The sequence below is a fragment of the Macaca fascicularis genome, chromosome 10, assembly GCF_037993035.2.
Source record: "Macaca fascicularis isolate 582-1 chromosome 10, T2T-MFA8v1.1".
NCBI classification, from domain to species: domain Eukaryota; kingdom Metazoa; phylum Chordata; class Mammalia; order Primates; family Cercopithecidae; genus Macaca; species Macaca fascicularis.
Genome location: NC_088384.1, coordinates 114312805 through 114333260, shown reverse-complemented (window position 1 = coordinate 114333260; position 20456 = coordinate 114312805). Strand labels below are relative to the sequence as shown.

Below are 20456 nucleotides of genomic sequence, written 5' to 3'. Positions count from 1 at the left end.
CCCTTCCAGCCTGGGTGACGGAGTGAGACTCCATCTCGTAAAAAGAGTACAAGGATTATTTATATATTCTGGATTCCAGTTTTGGTCAGTTATTTTCCCCAGTCTGTGGCTCATCATTTTTATTTTCCCAATGGTGTGGTTTAGGGAGCAAAGTTTTAAATTCTGATGAAGTCAAATTTATCAATTTTTTTCTTTTATGGTTTGTATACTTTGCTCCTCAGAAATCTTTGTCTAACCTAAGATCACAAAGATTTTCTTTTCTCTTCAAGAAATTTTATGTTTTAGTTCTTACATTAGATCTGTGGGTCCATTTTGAATTAATTTTGGTTTATGCTGTGAAATAAGAGTCAATGTTCTTTTTTCCCCCTATATGACTATTTATCCTAGCACCACTTTTTGTTGACTTTTCCTGTTCACCTTTTTTTTAAAAAAAATCACTAGATATATGTGTGGGTTTGTTTCTGGACTTTGACATTGACTTTTTTCTATTTCTCCTTGCAGTTGTATTGCTTTTTGCTGCATGTATTTTGAAACTCTGTTATTAGGCATATAAACATTTGAGATAATTATGTCTTCTTCATGAGTTTGCCCCTTTATCATTATGAAATGACCTGTTTTTCCTTGGTGATATTCTTTGCTCCAAAATCTGTTTTGTCTGATATTAATATAGCTACTCTAGCTTTCTTTGGTCTATTGTTAGCATAATATATTCTTTTTTAATTATTTATTTGCATCTGTATATTTAACATGTGTTTCTTATAAGTAATATGTAGTTGGGTCTTGTTTTTTTTTTTAATCCATTCTTTTAATCTTGTTCTAATTGGAATGTTTAGACCATTTACATTTAATGTAATTACTGATGCAGTTAAGTTTATCATCTTGCTGTTTTCTATTTGCCACATCTATTTTGTTCCCTTTTTGTTCTTTATCTGCTTTCTCTTGAGTTAATTGAACTTCTTTATGATTTTAGTTTGTTTTTTAAATAGTTCATTAGTTATAATTCACTTTTTTTATTTTAGTGGTTGCCTTAGCATTTATAGTATGTATATTTAACTTATCATTATCATGGCCTACTTTCCAGTGGTTTTTTCTTTTTTTTTTTTTTTGAGATGGAGTCTCGCTCTGTTGCCCAGGCTGAAGTGCAGTGGTGCAATCTCGGCTCACTGCAAGCTCCGCCTCCCAGGTGCATGCCATTCTCCTGCCTCAGCTTCCTGAGTAGCTGGGACTACAAGCGCCCGCCACCACGCCCGGCTAATTTTTTTGCATTTTTACTTAGAGACGGGGTTTCACCATGTTAGCTAGGATGGTCTCGATCTCCTGACCTCGTGATCCACCCGCCTCAGCCTCCCAAAGTGCTGGGATTACAGGCATGAGCCACCGCGCCGGCCCTTCCGGTGGTATTTTACCACTTCATGTATAGTGTAAGGAACCTTATCATAGTATGCCTTCGTTTCCCCTTTCTTGGTCTTTTTTTTTTTTTTTTTTTGAGACGGAGTCTCGCTCTGTCCCCCAGGCTGGAGTGCAATGGCGCGATCTCCGCTCACTGCAAGCTCCGCCTCCCGGGATCCCGCCATTCTCCTGCCTCAGCCTCCTGAGTAGCTGGGACTACAGGCGCCCGCCATCGCGCCCGGCTAATTTTTTTGTATTTTTAGTAGAGACGGGGTTTCACCGTGTTAGCCAGGATGGTCTCGATCTCCTGACCTTGTGATCCGCCCGCCTCGGCCTCCCAAAGTGCTGGGATTACAGGCGTGAGCCACCGCGCCCGGCTTCTTGGTCTTTATGTTGTTTTCGTCATGCATTTTATTATATACATGTTATAAATCCACAATAATAATAAAGTGTTATTTTTAACTTAGTCAATTATTTCTTAAAGAGATTTAAATAATAACAAAAATTTATATATCTATACATGTAGTTATCACTTCTGGTGTTCTTTATTCCTTTCTGCAGATTCACATTTCCATCGGATTTTCTTTATCATTTCTTATAGTTCAGATCTGCTGGTGATAGATTTTTTGAATGTCTAAGAGAGTCTTTATTCATTTTTAATTTCCTGTCTTTGGATGGTCCACAGTTCACAATGGCCTCCTGGGCTTGTGGGTCCACTCTTTGGGGAAGGCCCCGCACCTTAGGGTACCCCCGCCCCTGGCCTGCTCCACTGATCAGTATACTGATGGAATTAGCTGTTGCAGAGATCTTGACGTTTCTCCTCAGTAGGCCTTCTGTAGCTCTAGCTCAGATCATTCTTATGATGGGACATCGTCACTTGGTCCTGCAATGACAATCACATTATCTCCCCCCATGGCTAGAGCTTCCTCTGTGTAGAATGCCATAGTGCACGTCATTTGTCTGTTGCTTGCCATCTTGTGGTGGGACTTTTCTGAGTTGAGTCTTGGCCTGTTCCTCAGTCTCGGGCTGATTTAACTGTTCTCCTGTACATTGCTCAGGCCAGTGGACTGCAGTGATTTCTCTTTCCTTTTGGTAGCTGCCACTTCTGACTCTATCTTGGTTCTCTTGACCAGTTCTGCCTATAGAGGGATGCAGTCTCCCCACCTCCTCCTTTCCTTACTCCCCTCAAAATAAACATCTGTAGATCTTTCTCATTTTACAGATTTTATGGTTAATCAGCACAGGGAGATAGGAGAGTAAAAATAATAAATGTGGAGAAATATCTGAATTTAAAAAATTATCTCAAGGCTTTCCAAGAGAATTTCTGCAGAATTTCTAGTCGGCACTTCCTCATTCAGTCATTAAGAGGCCATCAGATGCCTCTTTGGGCCTTTCTTTTCTATATTTATTGGTCCCTTAGTTCCCTTCAACTGTCTTGAGCTTTTATTCCAAGCCTGAGGAGCCAGTCAGAACACAAGAAAAAGGTTTTCCCTTATTCTTAAGTGGACATTTTCAAACTCTGATGACTACCTGACTAGAAGATGCAGGCCTCCTTTCCTGTAGGACTGTGGACCACATTGGAATGGCCATCGCTGGGCATTCCCGGGTAGCCTCCGTCCTCCTTCTGAACACAGGTTGCTCACTTTGTCTTGTGCCAAGGTGCATTTACCTGCTCTTAGCACATTGCCTGGAACCTTGTGGTCCTTCAGTCAGTGTGGCCCAAATGACCATATGCATTGTTTTTGTCTCCATAGGCAGATTATTGCCAGGGGGCTGCTTGATATCTTCCGGGACTTCAGTAACAATGAAGAAGACTTCCTAACGGTAATGGAGATTGTAGTCAGATTGTCAGAAGATGCAGGTTTGTATAAGTATTGTGTAATTTAATTTTTTCCTTATAAATTTCTAAGAAATTATGTGTAACCAATAATAGCTAATTTTTAAAAAACCTGTTTGTTAGTCAATAACCTTTAAGCAATTTGTAACCATGAATGGATTTTTTCTTGAAGAATATATATCTTATTTGAATTTTGACTGAAATTTTCTTATATTTAGAAAATTAAAATGATTAATGGCTATGAATGCTATTTGCCTTGGCAGTCAGGCCTTTGGTGTTTCTTGAGTTTTGCCAGACTACTGGTTGCTAAGAAATGCCAAATCAAAAGAAGCCTCTTGGGTTCAAAAATCCCAGTCATTATTCCCTCAAGGCGAATCTTGATTTTTCTTTGTCATTCTACCTCTCCATGGTTGGTATTGTGGAAGAAAAGCACGCTGCTGTATGACTGCCACGACGATGGTGTCTTCCCCGCCGCCCAGTAAGGATGAGTTAGATGAGTGAGTGGTGGGGCTGGCCGGTACTGACAGCTGTGCCACAGCCCCCTCCTTCCTGCATTCAGAATGAATGATGAGAAGTTTCAGAAAGTTTCAGGACTCTCAGGCTTTAGAATTTAATCATTTTAACTGAAAATAGAAAAATAAGCCTTCCGTATAGCTCCCATATTAGTTTAAAATATTCATATGAATATAACACAATGCCTTTAAAAAGGCCCAAGTGGATGTTTTGAGTCTTTAAATGGATTCTCTTTGTAAATGAGTCACCATTTACAGTGCTGTAGCAATTATACATTTGTGTTAAATTTAATGTGGTATATTGGAGCTAGAGCCTCTCTTTTGTTTAATGCTTTGCCTTAGAAATAATTGGGATGCGTGGATTGTGGCTTAGTGCATTTATGAAAGAATTATTTATAATGTATACATTCTGGCTAGAATTTAAATAAGCACAACCCATAGGTCTGGCATATAAGCCATTAGTTGTAATGGCTTTTGGATGCTGGCCCAGCATGCAGACTTCTTGCTCCTTCCTCAATTTATATATGGCTTGTTATAATAGAGTTGTCATTCTCTCTTGTTTTTATGTTTTTATATTGCTATATAGCTCATTAGCTTTTTAAGCCTGTCTGTAGCATAAATACTCTAAACGGGAAATGATTTTTAAACTGCATTTGTCTAATTTCCTTGATGAAGTATTTTAGTAAGAAAAGCTAGAAACTATCAGTATATACTATATAAGATGCCTGGCTTATTCTTAATATAATTTTTTTTAAATTTTTTATTGCTGCAGAGCCCACAGTGCGGACTGAGCTGATGGAACAGATTCCTCCTATTGCCATTTTTTTACAAGAAAACAGATCAGATTTTCCAGTGGTGCTCTCTGAATATCTCATACCTATTGTAGTGAGGTACCTCACAGATCCAAACAATCAGGTTTGAAAAATTATAACCTTAAGGTCTCTTTAGCAAATTCTCTTTAGTCTTGTTTTAGGTGATATTCATACTTCAAAAAACAACTTCTTAGAGTTAAGTGATTTGAGAACAAAAGGTCTATTGGTGTCCAGTTCCTCTAGTCATGTGGGAAGATAGACAGCACTCATTCTTATCGTGAAATATTTCTTTTTTTTCTTTAACCTATGGAAATTTTCGAACACATGTAACAGTAGAGAGAAAATGAAAATGAACGCCCACATGCCCTACACCTAGCATCAACTGTTGTTAACATTTGACCTGACCGGGCGTGGTGGCTCGCACCTGTAATCCCAGCACTTTGGGAGGCTGAAGCAGGTGGATTACCTGAGGTCAGGAGTTTTAGAGCAGCTTGGCCAACTTGGTGAAACCCCATCTCTACTGGAAATACAAAAATTAGCCAGGCAAGGTGGTGCATGCTACTTGGTCCCAGCTACTTGGGAGGCTGAGGCAGCAGAATTGCTTGAACCTGGGAGGCGGAAATTGCAGTGAGCTGAGATCGTGCCACTGCACTCCAGCCTGGGCGACACAGTGAGACTCCGTCTCAAAAAAAATAAAAACAAAAAAATTTTGATTAATCTTTTTTCCTTTATCTTACCCAGATAAAATCCAATCCAGACAAAAGAATTCACAGACACCATCTCATTTCAGCTGTAAATACTTTTTAGTATTAGTCTCTAAGAAATAGACTCTTTTTAAAAAAACATAATGATAATATCATTAATGCAAATATAAAAATTATCAGTAGTTATCTAACGTCATCTAATACCTAGTCATTGGTCAAATTTCCCAGTTTTCTCATAAGTGTGTGTTTTTGCGCAGAGGCTGTTCAAACCAGAATACAAACAAAGTCCACACGTTGAATCTAAGTGATATAGGTCTCTTAGATCTTTTCAAATTTATGATGTTGCCCCTCCCCACTTTTTTCCCTTGCTATTTATTTGTTGAGGAAGCCAGGTCATTAGTTTTATAGAATTTCCCACATTTGGGATATGGTTTATTGCATCTCTGTAGTGTTGAGATGTTGCTCCACTCCCGGCATTTCTTTTAAACTAGTAGCTAAGTTGGAAGCTCAGCCAGACTCAGATTTTTTATTTTAGTGAGAATACTTTGTAGATGGTTTATGTTTTCCTGCTGTATCAAATCAAGGGCAGAAAAGCTCTGGATGGTTATCTTTTCCTAATGCTGAATTTGGCCACCTTTTCTATAAAGGTGGCCAAACTTCTACAAAGTTCCCCATCATCATATGGGCAAACCATTGGTGATGGTTGCCCTGATCCAGTATCTCATTAGAGGTTGTAAATTCTGACACACTAATTCCAACACTTCTTTTTAGTTTAATAGCTAGAGTTCTTCTGTAAAGACTTCCTCTGTCAACTATTTGATAGACCTGAAAACCTGTTTGAATAGGAAAGACAGAATAAATGCTTTATTTTATCTGTGTATTTACCAGTTTCCAGAATCATCGTTGGCGTTTTGATAATCTACAAAGGTTACCGGTTAGGTTTAAAAATTTTTTTTGAAGTATTGTTAGGATGTCTACGGCCATACCACCCTGAACGTGCCCCATCTTGTCTGAAGTATTGTTAGGAACTCTTGCATTTTAACATAGTAGTTATTTTCAAACTGTTATAGTACTTATTCTTTTTTTTTTATTATTATACTTTAAGTTGCAGGGTACATATGCACAATGTGCAGGTTTGTTACATATGTATACATGTGCCATGTTGGTTTGCTGCACCCATCAACTCGTCATTTACACTAGGTATTTCTCCTAATGCTATCCAGTACTTATTCTTTTGGATGATCAAGTTGTTCCATCTTTGAGTTGCAGCCCTTCAAGTTGGCTCCAGAATCTTTATCAGCATGACCCAGTAGACGGTGGTAGTGCACCTTGACCTGGGATCAACCATTTCTCCAAGAGCCCAGGTTCCTTTAGGAGGCAAATAATAAGAAAATGGAATGTGGGTACTGGGGGCACTTGTTGCTTCTAGTGACAGAACGATTTTTTTAAAGATAAAAATTCTTCGAGTTTATCTTGATATTTCCAACTCAAACTTAGCATTATAGCGCTTTTACTTCGATTTTATTTGTGTCTTTTTTCACTTGCGTGATATAAATCCTACTTCTTGATGACGTTAGCATACATGTGTATGTCTGTGTATCCAAAATAAAAGTCCCAGTATTACTAACAATATGATGGGATTACTGAATATAGCTTAACGTTTCTTTGTAATTCCTTTTGTTTTTAGGCCTCGTCCTGCTAGAGGTACCCAGTCATGTTCATGTTACTGTGTTTTAAAGTCACTTGCATTAATCCTTCTCTTTGTGGTTAAGCAACCAACTTGATATATAGTTATTCTCATTTGTTTTTTTATTTTTAGGAATTGTTTTAGCTTGTACATTTTGATTTATAATTATTTAAAATGTTTACTTGATTCCAAAGTCAAAACTGTAAAACAAAGCACGTTCAGAGAAGTCTGACTTCTGTCCCTGGCCCCCACTTCTTCTCCCCTCCCCTGTAGGTAACTATTTCTTTTACTTTTTGGTTGGTTTTGATTCTGAAAACACACACACACACACGCACACGCGCATGCACATACATGTGAACAACTGAGATGATGTTCTTGTGTTCTGCAGACCTGTGCCCCTTTCTCGGGTGTGGGGGGCTCCCTCTTCCTGCTGCCCCATGCTGTGTGCTCTGTGAGCACCCCGAGAGCAGGCCCCAGCATCTGTGGCATCTTCACTCCTTTCTTTGCAGTGTAGTACCCCACTAGGGGAACAGAGCAGAACTTATTGATGGACATTTGGGCTATTTCCAGTCTTTTGCCACTTTGAAATTGCTGCAGTGAATAGACTTGCATCATTTCTATTTGTGCTAGTGTATTTGGGGATGGTTTTCCACTAAGGGTAAATTTATTTGATTTTTAATGATATACCATGTTTTCATTATCATTATTTTCAAGAGATTCTAAAATTTTGGGTTGTATTTCTGCCTTGATCCAAGCATTTTAAAAAGAGCAAATCCTCATTTTGAACTGGTAAGCAGTGTGACAGCATCAAGTGGAGTTTTCAGATAAGGAAAAAAGTCCTCTTGTTTCTGCTGTCCTAACATTTGGTATTTTGATGATTTTTGCATTTTCCTCTCTAGGTGCTAACATTCTTTTCCACATAGGTCTAATCATAATGTGATATAGTTTCCCCATTCATTCATTTATTCGGACAGTTTCTTAGTGCCCATTATGAGCCAAGCACAGTGCTTCATGCCTGGGGATGGGGAGCTGAGCAGGACAGATTTTCTGCCCTCAGAAAGCCCGCCGTCACAGACGCGGTAAAACACTCTTTCCTCATAATCGTCATATTTTTAATTTTGTTGAATACTTAAATTTCGTTCAGGTTTCGTGTGTGTGTGTGTGTGTGTGTGTGTGTGTGTGTGTGTGTGTGCTGTAGATGCAGTGAGCGTCAGAAAGGATGCAGTTTTGGATCCTGTAAATATTTCTCTCCTTTGGCTTCCAATAATCATGGTTGTACTAACAGTACCAGCCAGTATTCATTCAGTACATGCCATGTCCTAGACACCATCAGAAGCCTGTCACTCCTTTCATCCCCACAACAAGCTTATGAGATAGGTACTATGATTATCCAGTTTTATGGATAGGAAACTGAGGCTGGGAGAGGCCAAGTCGCTTGGCCAAGATGACTCATCTAGTCACTTGGAGGATCCAGATGGGGGCTCAGCATTCAGACCCCACAGCTGTAGCCTGTACCCACTGCCGTGTTAGCTCTTGAGCTCCAGGCCTCTTCCCTGCCTCTGCCTGCACTTCTTGTCTGTGTCTTCCCCAGTCTCCATCATTAGCCCGATCCTCTCCTGCCCCTAAGAGTTGCTGTTTCTTCTCTAGGATATTGTCTTTGATCTCCCTTTCCTTATGGTATCAGGGTTCCCGCCATGGTCTCGTCTGCTACTGTGGCCCTAGGGAGACTCTACACACAACTGAACACTAGATTGCTGTCTCTCACCCAGGTCTCTGGAGTCTGTGAATCACTGCCCTCCATTGCCACAGTCCACTGGATGGCTCTGTCTAGATGTCCAGTGAATCCCATAGAGTTTAGAGACTCTAGCGTCCAGCCCTAGTCTCTCTATCCTCTATCTTGCTCTGGCTTCTGTGATTATCCTGGGTAGTCATTCTTAGCTCTCTTTAGCACTGTCTCTCACACCTGCCCTCTTCTTTCTGTCCCCTGCCCTGACATCATGCCTCATGAAAGCCTGTGGTGGCCCAGGAGCCCCTCACCTGTTCTCTCGTCAGAACCACTTTAGGTTTCCAGAATGTCACCCTCACTGAAGCCAAGTGTGATTGTGTTGCTTCTCTGCTGTTAAACTCTTGGGGGCTCCCATTGCACCTGGAGTGGTCACCAGAGGTCCTAGTGGGATCTGGCACACTTTTCCTGGCCTGATCTCAGCTTGCCCTTCATCCTCCCATTCTGCCATCTGGAACTTGTCCTACTTCTTCAGAGTATTTTGCCCCAGAGTTCATCACCTTGCACCTCAGAACGTGCTGTTTGTTCTCCGGCCCTGTAAGGCCTTCTCCCCTCCTACCCTTGCTCAGTGGATTCATTTCCTGGAGCTGCTGTAACAACGCACCACAAACTGTGCAGCTTAAAACAGTAGATGTTTCTTTCCTCCCAGTTCCACAGATGGGAAGTGCAGCATCAGGGGGTTGTCAGAATGGGTTCCTTCTGGGTGCTCTAGGGGAGAATCTTTCCTTCTGCTTCCAGTCTCTGGCGGTTGCCAGCTTCTTGAGCTTGTGGCCACATCACTGGAATCTCTGCTGCCAACTTCACATAGCTTTGTCAGTGGCTCTTTCTTGGGCCCCTTCCCTGTGCGTTCTGTTGTACCAGACATAATTCCCATCTCAGGTGTGGCATGCCAGGGTTTACAGAGTCTCAGGAGGATGCTGCAGAGTTTTCCAGTCTCTTTGCCTGCAAAGGAGAAAAGGTGCGAAGTCATCCATTGATTCAGCAGATCCTTACAGAAAGCAAAATTTTGTGCCACAGGCTGCCAGGTCCTGAGGGTGCACTGGAAGACAAAGGATAAATCAGATGTGGTACCTGCCTTCTGAATTCACTCTCTGCAGCAGGAGAGACAGGTGGCAATTATGAAATCGTACAGAAAAAAATCCTCTATATGTTTGTATGTATGTAAATGCAGAAATCTGGAACAAGAGCTGTGGAGGAAAAATTCCAGGGCACTAGTCAAGTGTTGTCTGGGGACCTGTTCCAACAGGGACCAGGAGCAGAGGGGCTTTGGGCTGGAGCAGAGGAATGGTAGCCGGTCAGGTAGAGGGAGTGGCCTATTCAAAGACCTCAGGCAGGAGGGGCAGCAGAAGGCAGGAAGACCTAGTGGTCTTCAGGATGTTTAGGGGATGGGGGTGGGGGTTGGTAGGGGCTGGCTCAGCCACACCTGCTCAGTGGGGTTGGTCTATATCCTGAGGGCACTTCTGCTCACTTGTGCTTCACCGTTTGCCTTTTTTTTTCCCTTGTAGGTGAGAAAATCAAGTCAGGAAGTGCTCTTGATTCTTCTGGAACAAGATCTAATTTTCCAGCATGATATTGAAAACAAAGTGTGTCCCATTCTGCTGCAGCTCTCTGCCCCAGACAGTGATGACGAATATAAAGCAGAAGCTGTGAGCGTAAGTCTGTCCAGAGAATGACTGCCCAGCACCTGTGGGCACTGTCCCATAAGTTGACTGATACCTGACTTGAAGTATCACACGTGTTTGATTTTGGTCAGCACTGTTCTCATGAACAAGGTAGCCAGTTATTCAACCTAGGTTGGAGAAAGCTCACAGTTCAGCTCTGAGCATGTTTTGGAAGTAAGCATCCTTATAGCACCAATTGTTTTAAGAAGAAGAGGCTTGAGAAATCAGAACGATTTGGGCTTAGCAGCAGTAGCTGGCTTAGATTTCTGTTGGACAAGATGCTGAGATTTATAGGTAAATCCTTGAGCCTACTTGGACCATGGGCCTTCCTTCTCAAAGTAAGAACCCTAGTATGGTATGTGAGATAATTTTAGGTGGTACTTAGACAATTAAGAAGAAAATTTAGTAGACTTGTGTGTCTGTAGATTAGGAGAAGACTAAGATAGATATGTAAGCAAATAAGAAGAATCACTGTGAAGAATGCAGATGTGGCCAAACATTTACAGGCATTTGGGAGATGCTGTGTTAGAGTATTTGTGCTTCTGTCAGTCAGAGATGTGCAGTGAAAGGAATAGTATAAATACTCAGTGTCTTCTAGTTAATAGTCTGGTATCCTTGGGTTTGCAAGATTCTGTGTCCATTTTTAAATGATTATACAGTCGGGATTTTCTACTCGCTTCTGGAGTCCTTGTTCACAAACCAGCAGCTGATGATCCAGTGCTGGCTTTTCCTGCCCTCAGATCAAGATGTCTCCATTTGTCCTTTCGCCTTTTCCTTTGTGGCTCAAGGGGAGGTCGCAGTGGGCCATCTTGTCTTCTTTAGCTGCTGCTCCTCCACTGACCCATGCAAATAATGCTGTATGGCATGACCCTTTCTGTTTACCTTATAGAAGCACATAGCTCCAGGATTATTCCAGCATTTTAGGAAAAATTTGTCCCTAAAGGATGTAAAAAATCATAAGCATTAATTCTGAGTATAATAAAATATACAGAAGATAGTAGTTTTCCTGTTTGGGAAACAATGACGTTAGAGAAAGGAATTATTTTCTTTTTTTAAAGTGCAGAAACATTATATGCCATGGAGCTAAAAAATTGTGTTATAACATCAGAACATTTGGCAATTATTCTTCATTTATGTAAACGTTTTCTTCAACTATGTGTTAAAGGTCTGGCTTTTAAACTAATTTAATTTTTTGCATACTCCATATGTTTATAAGATGAATCAGGCTGAAGAATAATTGATTATTAAAATTCAAATTCTCCAGGGTTCTTTTATAAATTTCAAGTTTCTCTATAAGAAATTAAATTTGTTTTGCAAAATGAACCTGGATAATGTCATTTAGTTGGGGTATTTGGCAGTTGAGCAGTGAACTTTGCCAACTAGATCTTTTTCATTTGGAAGTTGGCTAGGCAAGTTTCCAAGGTTACGACTGACAACCGAATATCTTATCCCTAAAGACTGATAATACCATGAAAAATAATGCTAAAGGCATTTTTGCATGATTTTTATTTTGTTTTCTTTCCAAATACTCCATTCTTGTCAGCAATATTCTTCTTCTTCATTGTTTTTGGTAGAAATACTTGGAAAATATTACAAGCCTTCAAAAAGCTATCTGCACAAATCACTTGCAGAACAAATTAGTTCACATAAATTGTATTTTTCATTCCAAGCGAGATGCTGGTCTCATTACTTGAATGGATAGGATTTGAACTGTAGCTGCAAGAACAGAAGTGATGTTGAACCTCCTACCCACCATGGCCCAGGCTGCGCTTGTCTGTTTCTTCCAGGTGTTCCTGCAGGACCTCTGCTTTTCCTCCCGTGGAGATCTGTTGGGAGTGGAATGTGGGATGTCTGGTCTGGCCCGTGTGTGCTTTGCTCCAGTTATTTCCCCAGACCCTGGAGGCCAAGGGGCCTTGGCGGGGTGCGGCGGGGACTTGCCCCTTGAGTATGAGAGAGCTGTGGAACATAGACAGAATCTCTTCTTTTTAGCTAGGAAGTGACGATGTGGGTAGAGTAAATGACAGTGTAGGTAGTCATTATCCAAGGAAGAGAAGGCCACATGTGTGCTTTGTAGAGCTCCCCTAGGAAGGCAGGGTTCTGATTTAGCTGGTCTGTGGCTGATATCCCAAACATTGCAGGTGCCAGTGTGTATCCATTAGGAGATGATTCAGGGAGCTGTCAGCTAAAAGGGTGATGAGGAAAGAAGCAAATTGGGCTGGTCAGATGCCCTCTGTGTTTGGGGGCTTTCTTTGCATCCAGATGGTGTGAATATTGCTACATCTGTACTGTACATAAACACACGCTTACTCAGAGCAGTGCCATTTTGAAGGAGGTACCTCAACTCCCAAGGAGACTGCACGTCTTCATGGACAAAATACATCTGTTCATTTGACTTTTCACTCTCATTAGAACTTACAAGTAGTTGATTCTGATGCTAACAACTCTAGTGCATATATGATTGGGAAAATCAGAGAGAACCAACTGCATGTGTCCTGGGTGTTTTAGATTGAGTTATGCAGGACAGCTGCTTCCATGTTGGGACATGGGTATATGGAATCCTGGGAAGGGAAATGTACGTGCATTTTCCTTTGTGAAACCCTTCTAGAAACCCTACGCAATGTTAGTGACTCTGTCCTTGATGCAGTCAGAAGAGTTGGCTCTGTCTTCTGTCACTTAGCAGTTGAGTTGTGAAATTCTGTTTATTTCTCCCTCAAGATGGTGAGCTTCTTAAACACTGGACTGTGGTATCTTTGCACTATCAGCACCCAGCACAGTGCCAGGCTCAGAGTCAGTACTAAATAAATGTTTGTTGGATGAATGAATCGGTAAAAACGGCAAGAACTGTATCTTGTAATTATATCTAGACAGGATAAACAGGCCACTGGAGACCAATTATAATTCCTCTTGCTTACAGGGACGCCATTAGCATTCCGAGATTATAACTCATTGTCAGAAGCCTATTTTTCTCTCTCAACACGTTTTCACATTAAGGCTTCCTCATTTTTTGTCATTTCTATTTTTAAGCTCATTTTTATTTGTGCATGTATTTAAGAAGAATGTTGTGGTTATGTGCTACAAGGAATAGTTAGCTCCAAGCAACTAAGTGAAGATCGTCATTCCATACAAGTGGTTCCCAGGGCCACGGGAATATAATTTCTTGTCACTTGGTGTGCTGACTTCTAATGACTCTGGATTTGTTTTATGCTGTATAGTAATAAGGTCATGCGGGTGTGGCAGATGGAGAGGGGTGGATGGAGATACTGGGAGTGCTTTAGTTGCCCATCACACTGGATACGGAAGCCTCATATCCTCATTTATTGTAGCTGTCACTTTGTACAACTCTGCTAAGCATCACATCAGAAATATGTGTCCTCTGTGTTCTGAGGACACAAACCTTTTCCTTATTTGTGTTATGGGCTAGTTTCCCCTTTGCCCCACCCCCATTGGTTTTCTTTCCCCTCTTCCTGTATGCAAATTCCAAATAGAATGATGGGTAGATTACTAACCCAGACCATTTTCTACTGTAAATAGGCAGTGCTGTGTATATAATGAGAATAACAGACTTTAGAGACAGGAAGTCCTTCTTCCCCCCGTCCCTGCCTTTCTCCATCCCTTTCTTGTCTGCCCACTTCGGTCCTTCACTCCCCTGCCTTACCCTCTTCCTTCCTCATTTTGTTCTTTCCTCCCTTTCTTTTTACTTTGTTGGGGGAATGGAAGAATTATTTCACAATTTTGTTTTTGGCAACTTTTCATCTTGTTTCAATTTCAGACTTGCAAGAAAGTTGCAAGAATAGTATTCTGAATTCCCCTATACCTCTCTCTGGCTTCTTTAGTAATTTATATTTAGTTTCATTTGTTTTATCTTTTTTTTCTCTTCCCCTCCATCTCTCCCTCTCTCTCCACACATACAGACAGATGCATATTTACTGTATTTATTATTTTCTGAGTCATTTGAGACTCAGTTGGAGGCATTGTCCCTCTTTACATCTAAATACTTCATTTTTTAATTTAATTTTTTATTAAGGACAAACAGCAGCATTCATCTAAATACTTCAATGTATATATCCTAAAAGGAAGGAAATTCTCTTATATAACCATAGTACAATGATCAAAATAGGAAATTTCACACCGATACAGTGCTAATTTTATAGCCACAGTTCCTATGCAAACATCATCTTTGTTCAGGACCCAGTCCAGGGTCCCTTGCTGCACTGAGCTGTCCTGTCTCTTTGGTTTCCATTAATCTGGAACAATTCCCACGTCTGTCTTTGAATTTTGTAACACTTAAATATTGGAAGAGTACTGGCCACATTTTTTTTGCAGAGTGTCTCCCTGTTTGGCTTTGCCTGATGTTTCCTTGTGATTGGATTCAGACTCTGTCTTTCTGGCAGGAGTATCACAGGAGTGATGTATTCCCAGTGTGTCTTGGCAGGAGGCACAAGACTTCAGCTTGTCCTAATATTGGTGATGTTAACTTTGATGACCTAATAGATAGACGTGGTATCTGCCAGGTTTCTCCAGTGTGTTCTTTTTTCTCTCGGGAAGTAATGAGGAGAGTTACCTTGAGATGATTTAAGTATGCTTTTCTCCGTCAGACCTTTACCCACTAGCGTTGCTGTCTATTGATGATTCTGGTTGGCATTCTGCTATGCTCCCTTCTCCATAATTTGTCACCATTTTCTTGAGGATTTTCATATCTATATTCAAGAGAACAATTGTCTTTTCCTATTATGTCTTTGTTGGATTTTAGAATCAGAATTATTCTGGCTTCAAAAAATGAGTTGGGAAGTATTCCCTCCTTTTCTGTTTTCTGAAAGGTTTTGTTTAAGATTGGAGTTATTTTTTTCCTTAAACATTTGTTAGAATTCTCCAGTAGAACCTCTGGTCCTAGAGTTTTCTTTGCGAGATGGTTTTTCATAACAGATTTAATTCGGATATGGTGCTGTTCAGATTTCTTCATCTGTGTAACTGGGTAAGTTGTACATTTCAGGGAATTTATTAATTTCATGTAAGTTGTCAGATTTATTGACTTGTTCACGATATTCTTTTATTATCTTTCTAATGTCTGTAAGATCTGTAGTGTTATCCCCTTTCAGTTATGATCTTGGTAATTTGTGCTTTTTTTCTCTCTTGATCAGTCTTGCTAGGGGCTTATCAAATTTGTGTTTTCAAGCCAATTTTCAGCTTCATTGGTTTTATCACTTATTTCTTTTTCATTGATTTCTACTGTTTATGATTTCCACCCTTCTCCTTTCTTGAGTTGTTTGCTTGTCCTTTTTTTAGCTTTTTAAAGAGGAAACTGTTTTTAAGCCTACCTTCTTTTCCATTTTAAGCATTTAAAGCTACACATTTAATGTTAATGTCTATGTGATATATTAACCCTTTCATCATTGAGAAATGTCTGAGAGTAATCCATATTTTATAATCAATTATGATAGTAATATAAGCACTCTAGCATTTTATACTTATTGCTTATTTTATTTGTTTATATTTTTTTACTCTCAATTTATATGTCTTTACATTTCAAGTGTTTCTGCTTTTGTTAGCATCTGTTTGGGTCCTGCTTTTATATCCAGTCTAATAGTTTCTGCTCTTTAATTAGTGTGTTTAGTTCATTTATATTTAATGTAATTATTGATATGTTTGGTTTTATTTTTGCCATTTCTCTGTTTTCATTTGTCTCATCTGTTTTGTTGTTAATTCTTTTCTGTTTTCTTTTGGGCTAATGAATGTTTTTTAGCATTGCATTTTAATTCCTCTATTGAGTATTTTAAAAAAATGTATCACCTTTTGCAACAGCGTGGTTGCATTCACTTGCCTTCATCCTTTGTGCTGTTGTTTTCATGTATGTTACATTATGAGCCTGCAAATACACTGTGTTAGGCCATTCTTGGATTGCTATGCAGAAATACCTGAGACTGGGTAATTTATAAGAAAAGAGGTTTAATTGAATCATGGTTCTGCAGACTATACAGGAAGCGTAGTGACAGCATCTGCTTCTGAGGAGGTCTCAGGAACCTTTTACTCATGGCAGAAGGCAAAGTGGGAGCAGGCATGTCACATGATGAAAACAGGAGCAAGAGAGGAAGTGGTGGGGAGGGAGGTGCCACACTTTAAATAACCAGATATGCAAGAACTCACTATTATGAAGATAATACCAAGCAATGAGAGATCCACCCCCATGACCCAAATACCTCCCACCAGGCCCCATCTCTAATATTGGGGATTACAGTTCAATTTGAGATTTGGTGGGGGCGTATATTTAAACCATATGGTACAGTATTTTAATTTTTGATTTAAAGAGTTTTATCTTTTGAAGAGAGTAGTAAAAAAAAAAAATGCAGCCTTTTATATGCCCATTTTTACCATTTTTGGTGATTGTCATTCTTTCCTTTCCTAGATATGAGTTACCATCTGGTATCCTTTCCCTAAAAGCCAGAAGAACTTCCTTTAGTACCTTTTGTAGTTCAGGTTGGCTGATGATGAAATTTATTAATTTTTGTTTATCTGAAAATGTCTTTATTTTGCATTTATTTTTGAATGATAGTTTTGCTGGATGTAGAATTGTGAGTTAAAAAGGTTTTTTGTTTCTTTTCTTTTAGCATTTTGAAGATACCATTCTGTTGTCTTCTGGCCTTCTTTGTTTCTCATAAGAAGTCATCTGCCATTTATATTGTACTCGTATATATAAAATATCCTTTTTTCTCTGCTCATGAGATTTTTCTCTTTACCTTTGGATTTTAGCAGAGTTAGTATACTGTTTTTTCTCCATCGAACTTCTTGGATTTGTGTGTTAAGCCTTTCAACTAATTTGGGAAGTTTGGGCTATTGTTGTTTTAAATACCTTTTTCTGTATTCTTTTTCTCCTTTCAGTTTGTGACTTAGATAACACAAAGTTGGGACCCTTAATATTGTCCCACAGGTCTTTGAGGCATTGTTCAGTTTTCTTTAATCATTTTCTTATCTCTGATGTTTAGATTTGATAATTTTTATTTATTTATCTTTAAGTTTATTGATTCTTTTTTTACATCTCTCCAATCTGCTGTTAGGCCTAACCAGCAAATTTTTAATTTCAGTTATTGTATATTTTGCTCCAGAATTTCCCTTTTGATCTTTTATAGACCTTTACAGTTTCTATATCTCTATTGTATAGAAAGTCCCTGTCTATTCTTTATGTGTTTTTTTCCTTGTAATTCTTGAGTATATTTATAACAGCTCCTTTAAAGTCCTTGTCTGGCCCTTGCAACATTTGGATCATCTTGATGTTGGTTTTCGTTGACTAATATTATGGATCACTTTTTTCTTATTAATGCATGAGTAGTGATTTTTGACTGGACAATGGACATTATAAATGGTACATTGCAGAGTCCCTGGATTCTGTTATATTTTTCTAAAATGATTTCTGTCCTAGGAGGCAGTTACCTTGATTAATCTCCAACTCCAAATTTTCTGCCTTGTGACCAGAAGCTGAAATCTGTGCACAGTGTGTTTAATTTCTGACTGCTGCTTTTTTTCTGGGTCCTCTGGGATCTCCCCCACATATATGTAGTTTAGCGGTCAGCCAAAGATTTAAGTACATTTTATGCACAGATTTTGGACCTTACTTGCAAATCTCTCCTGTTGCAGTATATCTTTTAAGAGTAGCCTGTTCTCCAGTTCCTGCCTTTTGGTTGCTTTCTACTGCTTTCAAAGGGTGTTATTTTTATGTTTTGTCAAGATTTTGTGCTTTTTAGCTATAGGAGGGTTAGTCTAAGTTAGACTGTGCTAACCAGAAGTCTTGGTTCTTTTTTATAGTTTCCATTTCTTTGATAAGATTCCTGATCTGTTCATTCATTGTGACCCTATTTTCCTCTTTGTACTTGAGCGTATTTGTAATAACTGCTTTAAATTCCTTTTAAAGTCTTCTAATTCTAATATCTGGATTTTCTGTGGGTGTCTTTTTCTGCTGACTGATACTTTTCTTGACTATGAGTCACATTTTCTTATTGCTTCTCATGTCTATAGATTTTTCATTTTCTATTTTGTAGAAACTGGATTTTGTTACTTACCTCTAGAGAGTATTGACTTTGTTCTAGAAAGCAGTTCAGATTCTGTTTTTACTGTAGTAGGCAGCAGCTGAAACAGCTCACTTCTTTCATCCTTAAGTTACTGTTTCTCTATGAACCTCATCATCTCCCCTGTGCATGCATAGTTCAGCGATCAGTCAAGGATTAGGGTAGGATTTAACCATGGATTTTGGAGCTTTCCTTTCTTTGGCTCCTTCTTTCCTTCACAGTAAAACTGTAGCTTTAAAAAATTTATATATGTCTGTATGTATTTATTTCACTAGCTTTAGGGTTACAGGTGGTTTTTGGCAACATGGATGAATTGTATAGTGGTGAAGTCTAGGATATTAGTGTACACATCACTTGAGTAGTGTACATTGAACACCAATAGGTGGTTTTTCATCCATCACCCCTTTCTGACCCTCTCCCCTTCTGAGTCTCCAGTTTCCATTATATGACTGTGTTTGCCTTTGCATACCCATAGCTTAGCTTCCACTTATAAGTGAGAACATGGGGCATTTGGTTTTCCATTCCTGAGTTACTTCACTTACAATAATGGCCTGCAGTTCCATCCAAGTTACTGCAAAAGACATTCTTTTGTTCTTTTTTATGGCTGAGTAATATTCCATAGTATATATATACACCATATTAAAAATATATATATGTGTGTGTGTGTGTGTGTGTGTGTGTGTGTGTGTGTATATATATATATATTTTTTTTTTTTTTCCTTTTTTTGAGATAGCATCTTGCTCTGTTGCCCAGGCTGTAGTGCAGTGGTACAATCTTGGGTTACTGCATCCTCAACCTCCTCGGCTCAAGTGATCCTCCCATCTCAGTCTCCCAGGTAGCGGGGACTACAGGCATGTACCACTACACCCAGCTAATTTTGTTTACTTTTTTAGAGACTTGTCTCACTGCGTTGCCCAGACTACAACATTTTCTTCGTTTTCTCATCAGTTGATGGGCACTTAGATTGATTCCATATCTTTGCAATTGTGAATTGTCTTACAATAAACATATGCATACAGATGTCTTTTTGATATAATAATTTCCTTTCCTTTGGGTTTATACCCAGTAGTGGGATTGCTGGATCGAATGGTAGACCTACTTTTTAGTTCTTTGAGAATTCTCCATAATGTTTGCCATAGAAGTTGTACTAATTTACATTCCCACCAGCAGTATATAAGTGTTCCCTTTTCACCATTCATGTCAACATCTATGTTTTTTGACTTTTTAATAATGACCATTTTGACTAGGGTAACATGGTATATCATTGTGGTTTTAGCTTGCATTTGTCTGATAATTAGTGATGTTGAATATTTTTTTATATGCTTGTTGACCATTTGTATATCTTCTTTTGAGAAATGTCTGTTCATATAATTGGCCCACTTTTTCGTGGGATTATTTATTTTTTCTTCTTATTTGAGTTCCTTGTAGATTCTGATATCAGTCCTTTGTTGGATGCATAGTTTGCAAATATTTTCTCCCATTCTGTGGGTTGTCTCTTTGATGATTATTTCTTTGCTGTGCAGAAGCTTTTTAGTTTAATTAGGTCCCATTTATTTATATTTGTTTTAATTAAATTTGCTTTTGGGGTCTTAGTCATAAATTCTTTGCCTACACCAGTGTCCAGAAGAGTTTTTCCTAGATTTTCTTCTATAATTTTTATGGTTTCAGGTCTTAGATTTAAAATCTTGAGTAGATTTTTGTATAAAGGGAGAGATAAGGATCCAGTTTCATTCTTTTCCATGTAGCTAGCCAGTTTTCCCAGCACCATTTATTGAATAGAGTATCGTTTCCCCAGTGTATGTTTTGTATGCATTGTCAAAGATCAGTTGGTTGTAAGTATTTGGCTTTATTTCTGGGTTCTCTATTCTGTTGCATTGGTTTGCTTTTATACTATTACCATGCTGTTTTGGTTACTGTAGCCTTGTACTGTAATTCAAAGTTGGGTAATGTGATGCCTCCAGATTTGTTCTTTTAGCTTAGTGTTGCTGTGGCTATTCTGAGTCTTAATTCTGTATG

At 39.1% G+C, this 20456-nt stretch overlaps 1 protein-coding gene across 25 annotated transcripts in view; it reads left to right on the top strand.

Moving 5' to 3' along the window:
- The window catches only part of LOC102139221 (serine/threonine-protein phosphatase 4 regulatory subunit 1-like), an 86539-nt gene that overhangs the window by 42125 nt on the left and 23958 nt on the right, over positions 1–20456 (top strand). For 18 of the 25 annotated variants that reach the window (XR_012419574.1, XR_012419578.1, XR_012419573.1 and 15 more), the window contains 3 exons: positions 3144–3250; positions 4511–4653; positions 10230–10376. Coding sequence is in view for 17 of the 25 variants with exons in the window: in XM_074005594.1 (XP_073861695.1) it covers positions 3144–3250; positions 4511–4653; positions 10230–10376 (397 nt within the window). In the remaining 8 variants the exon portion in view is untranslated. Of the gene's footprint in view, positions 1–3143; positions 3251–4510; positions 4654–9746; positions 9834–10229; positions 10377–20456 lie in introns of those variants that run through there. The other 7 variants (XM_074005604.1, XM_074005601.1, XM_074005598.1 and 4 more) reach the window with 2 other exon arrangements.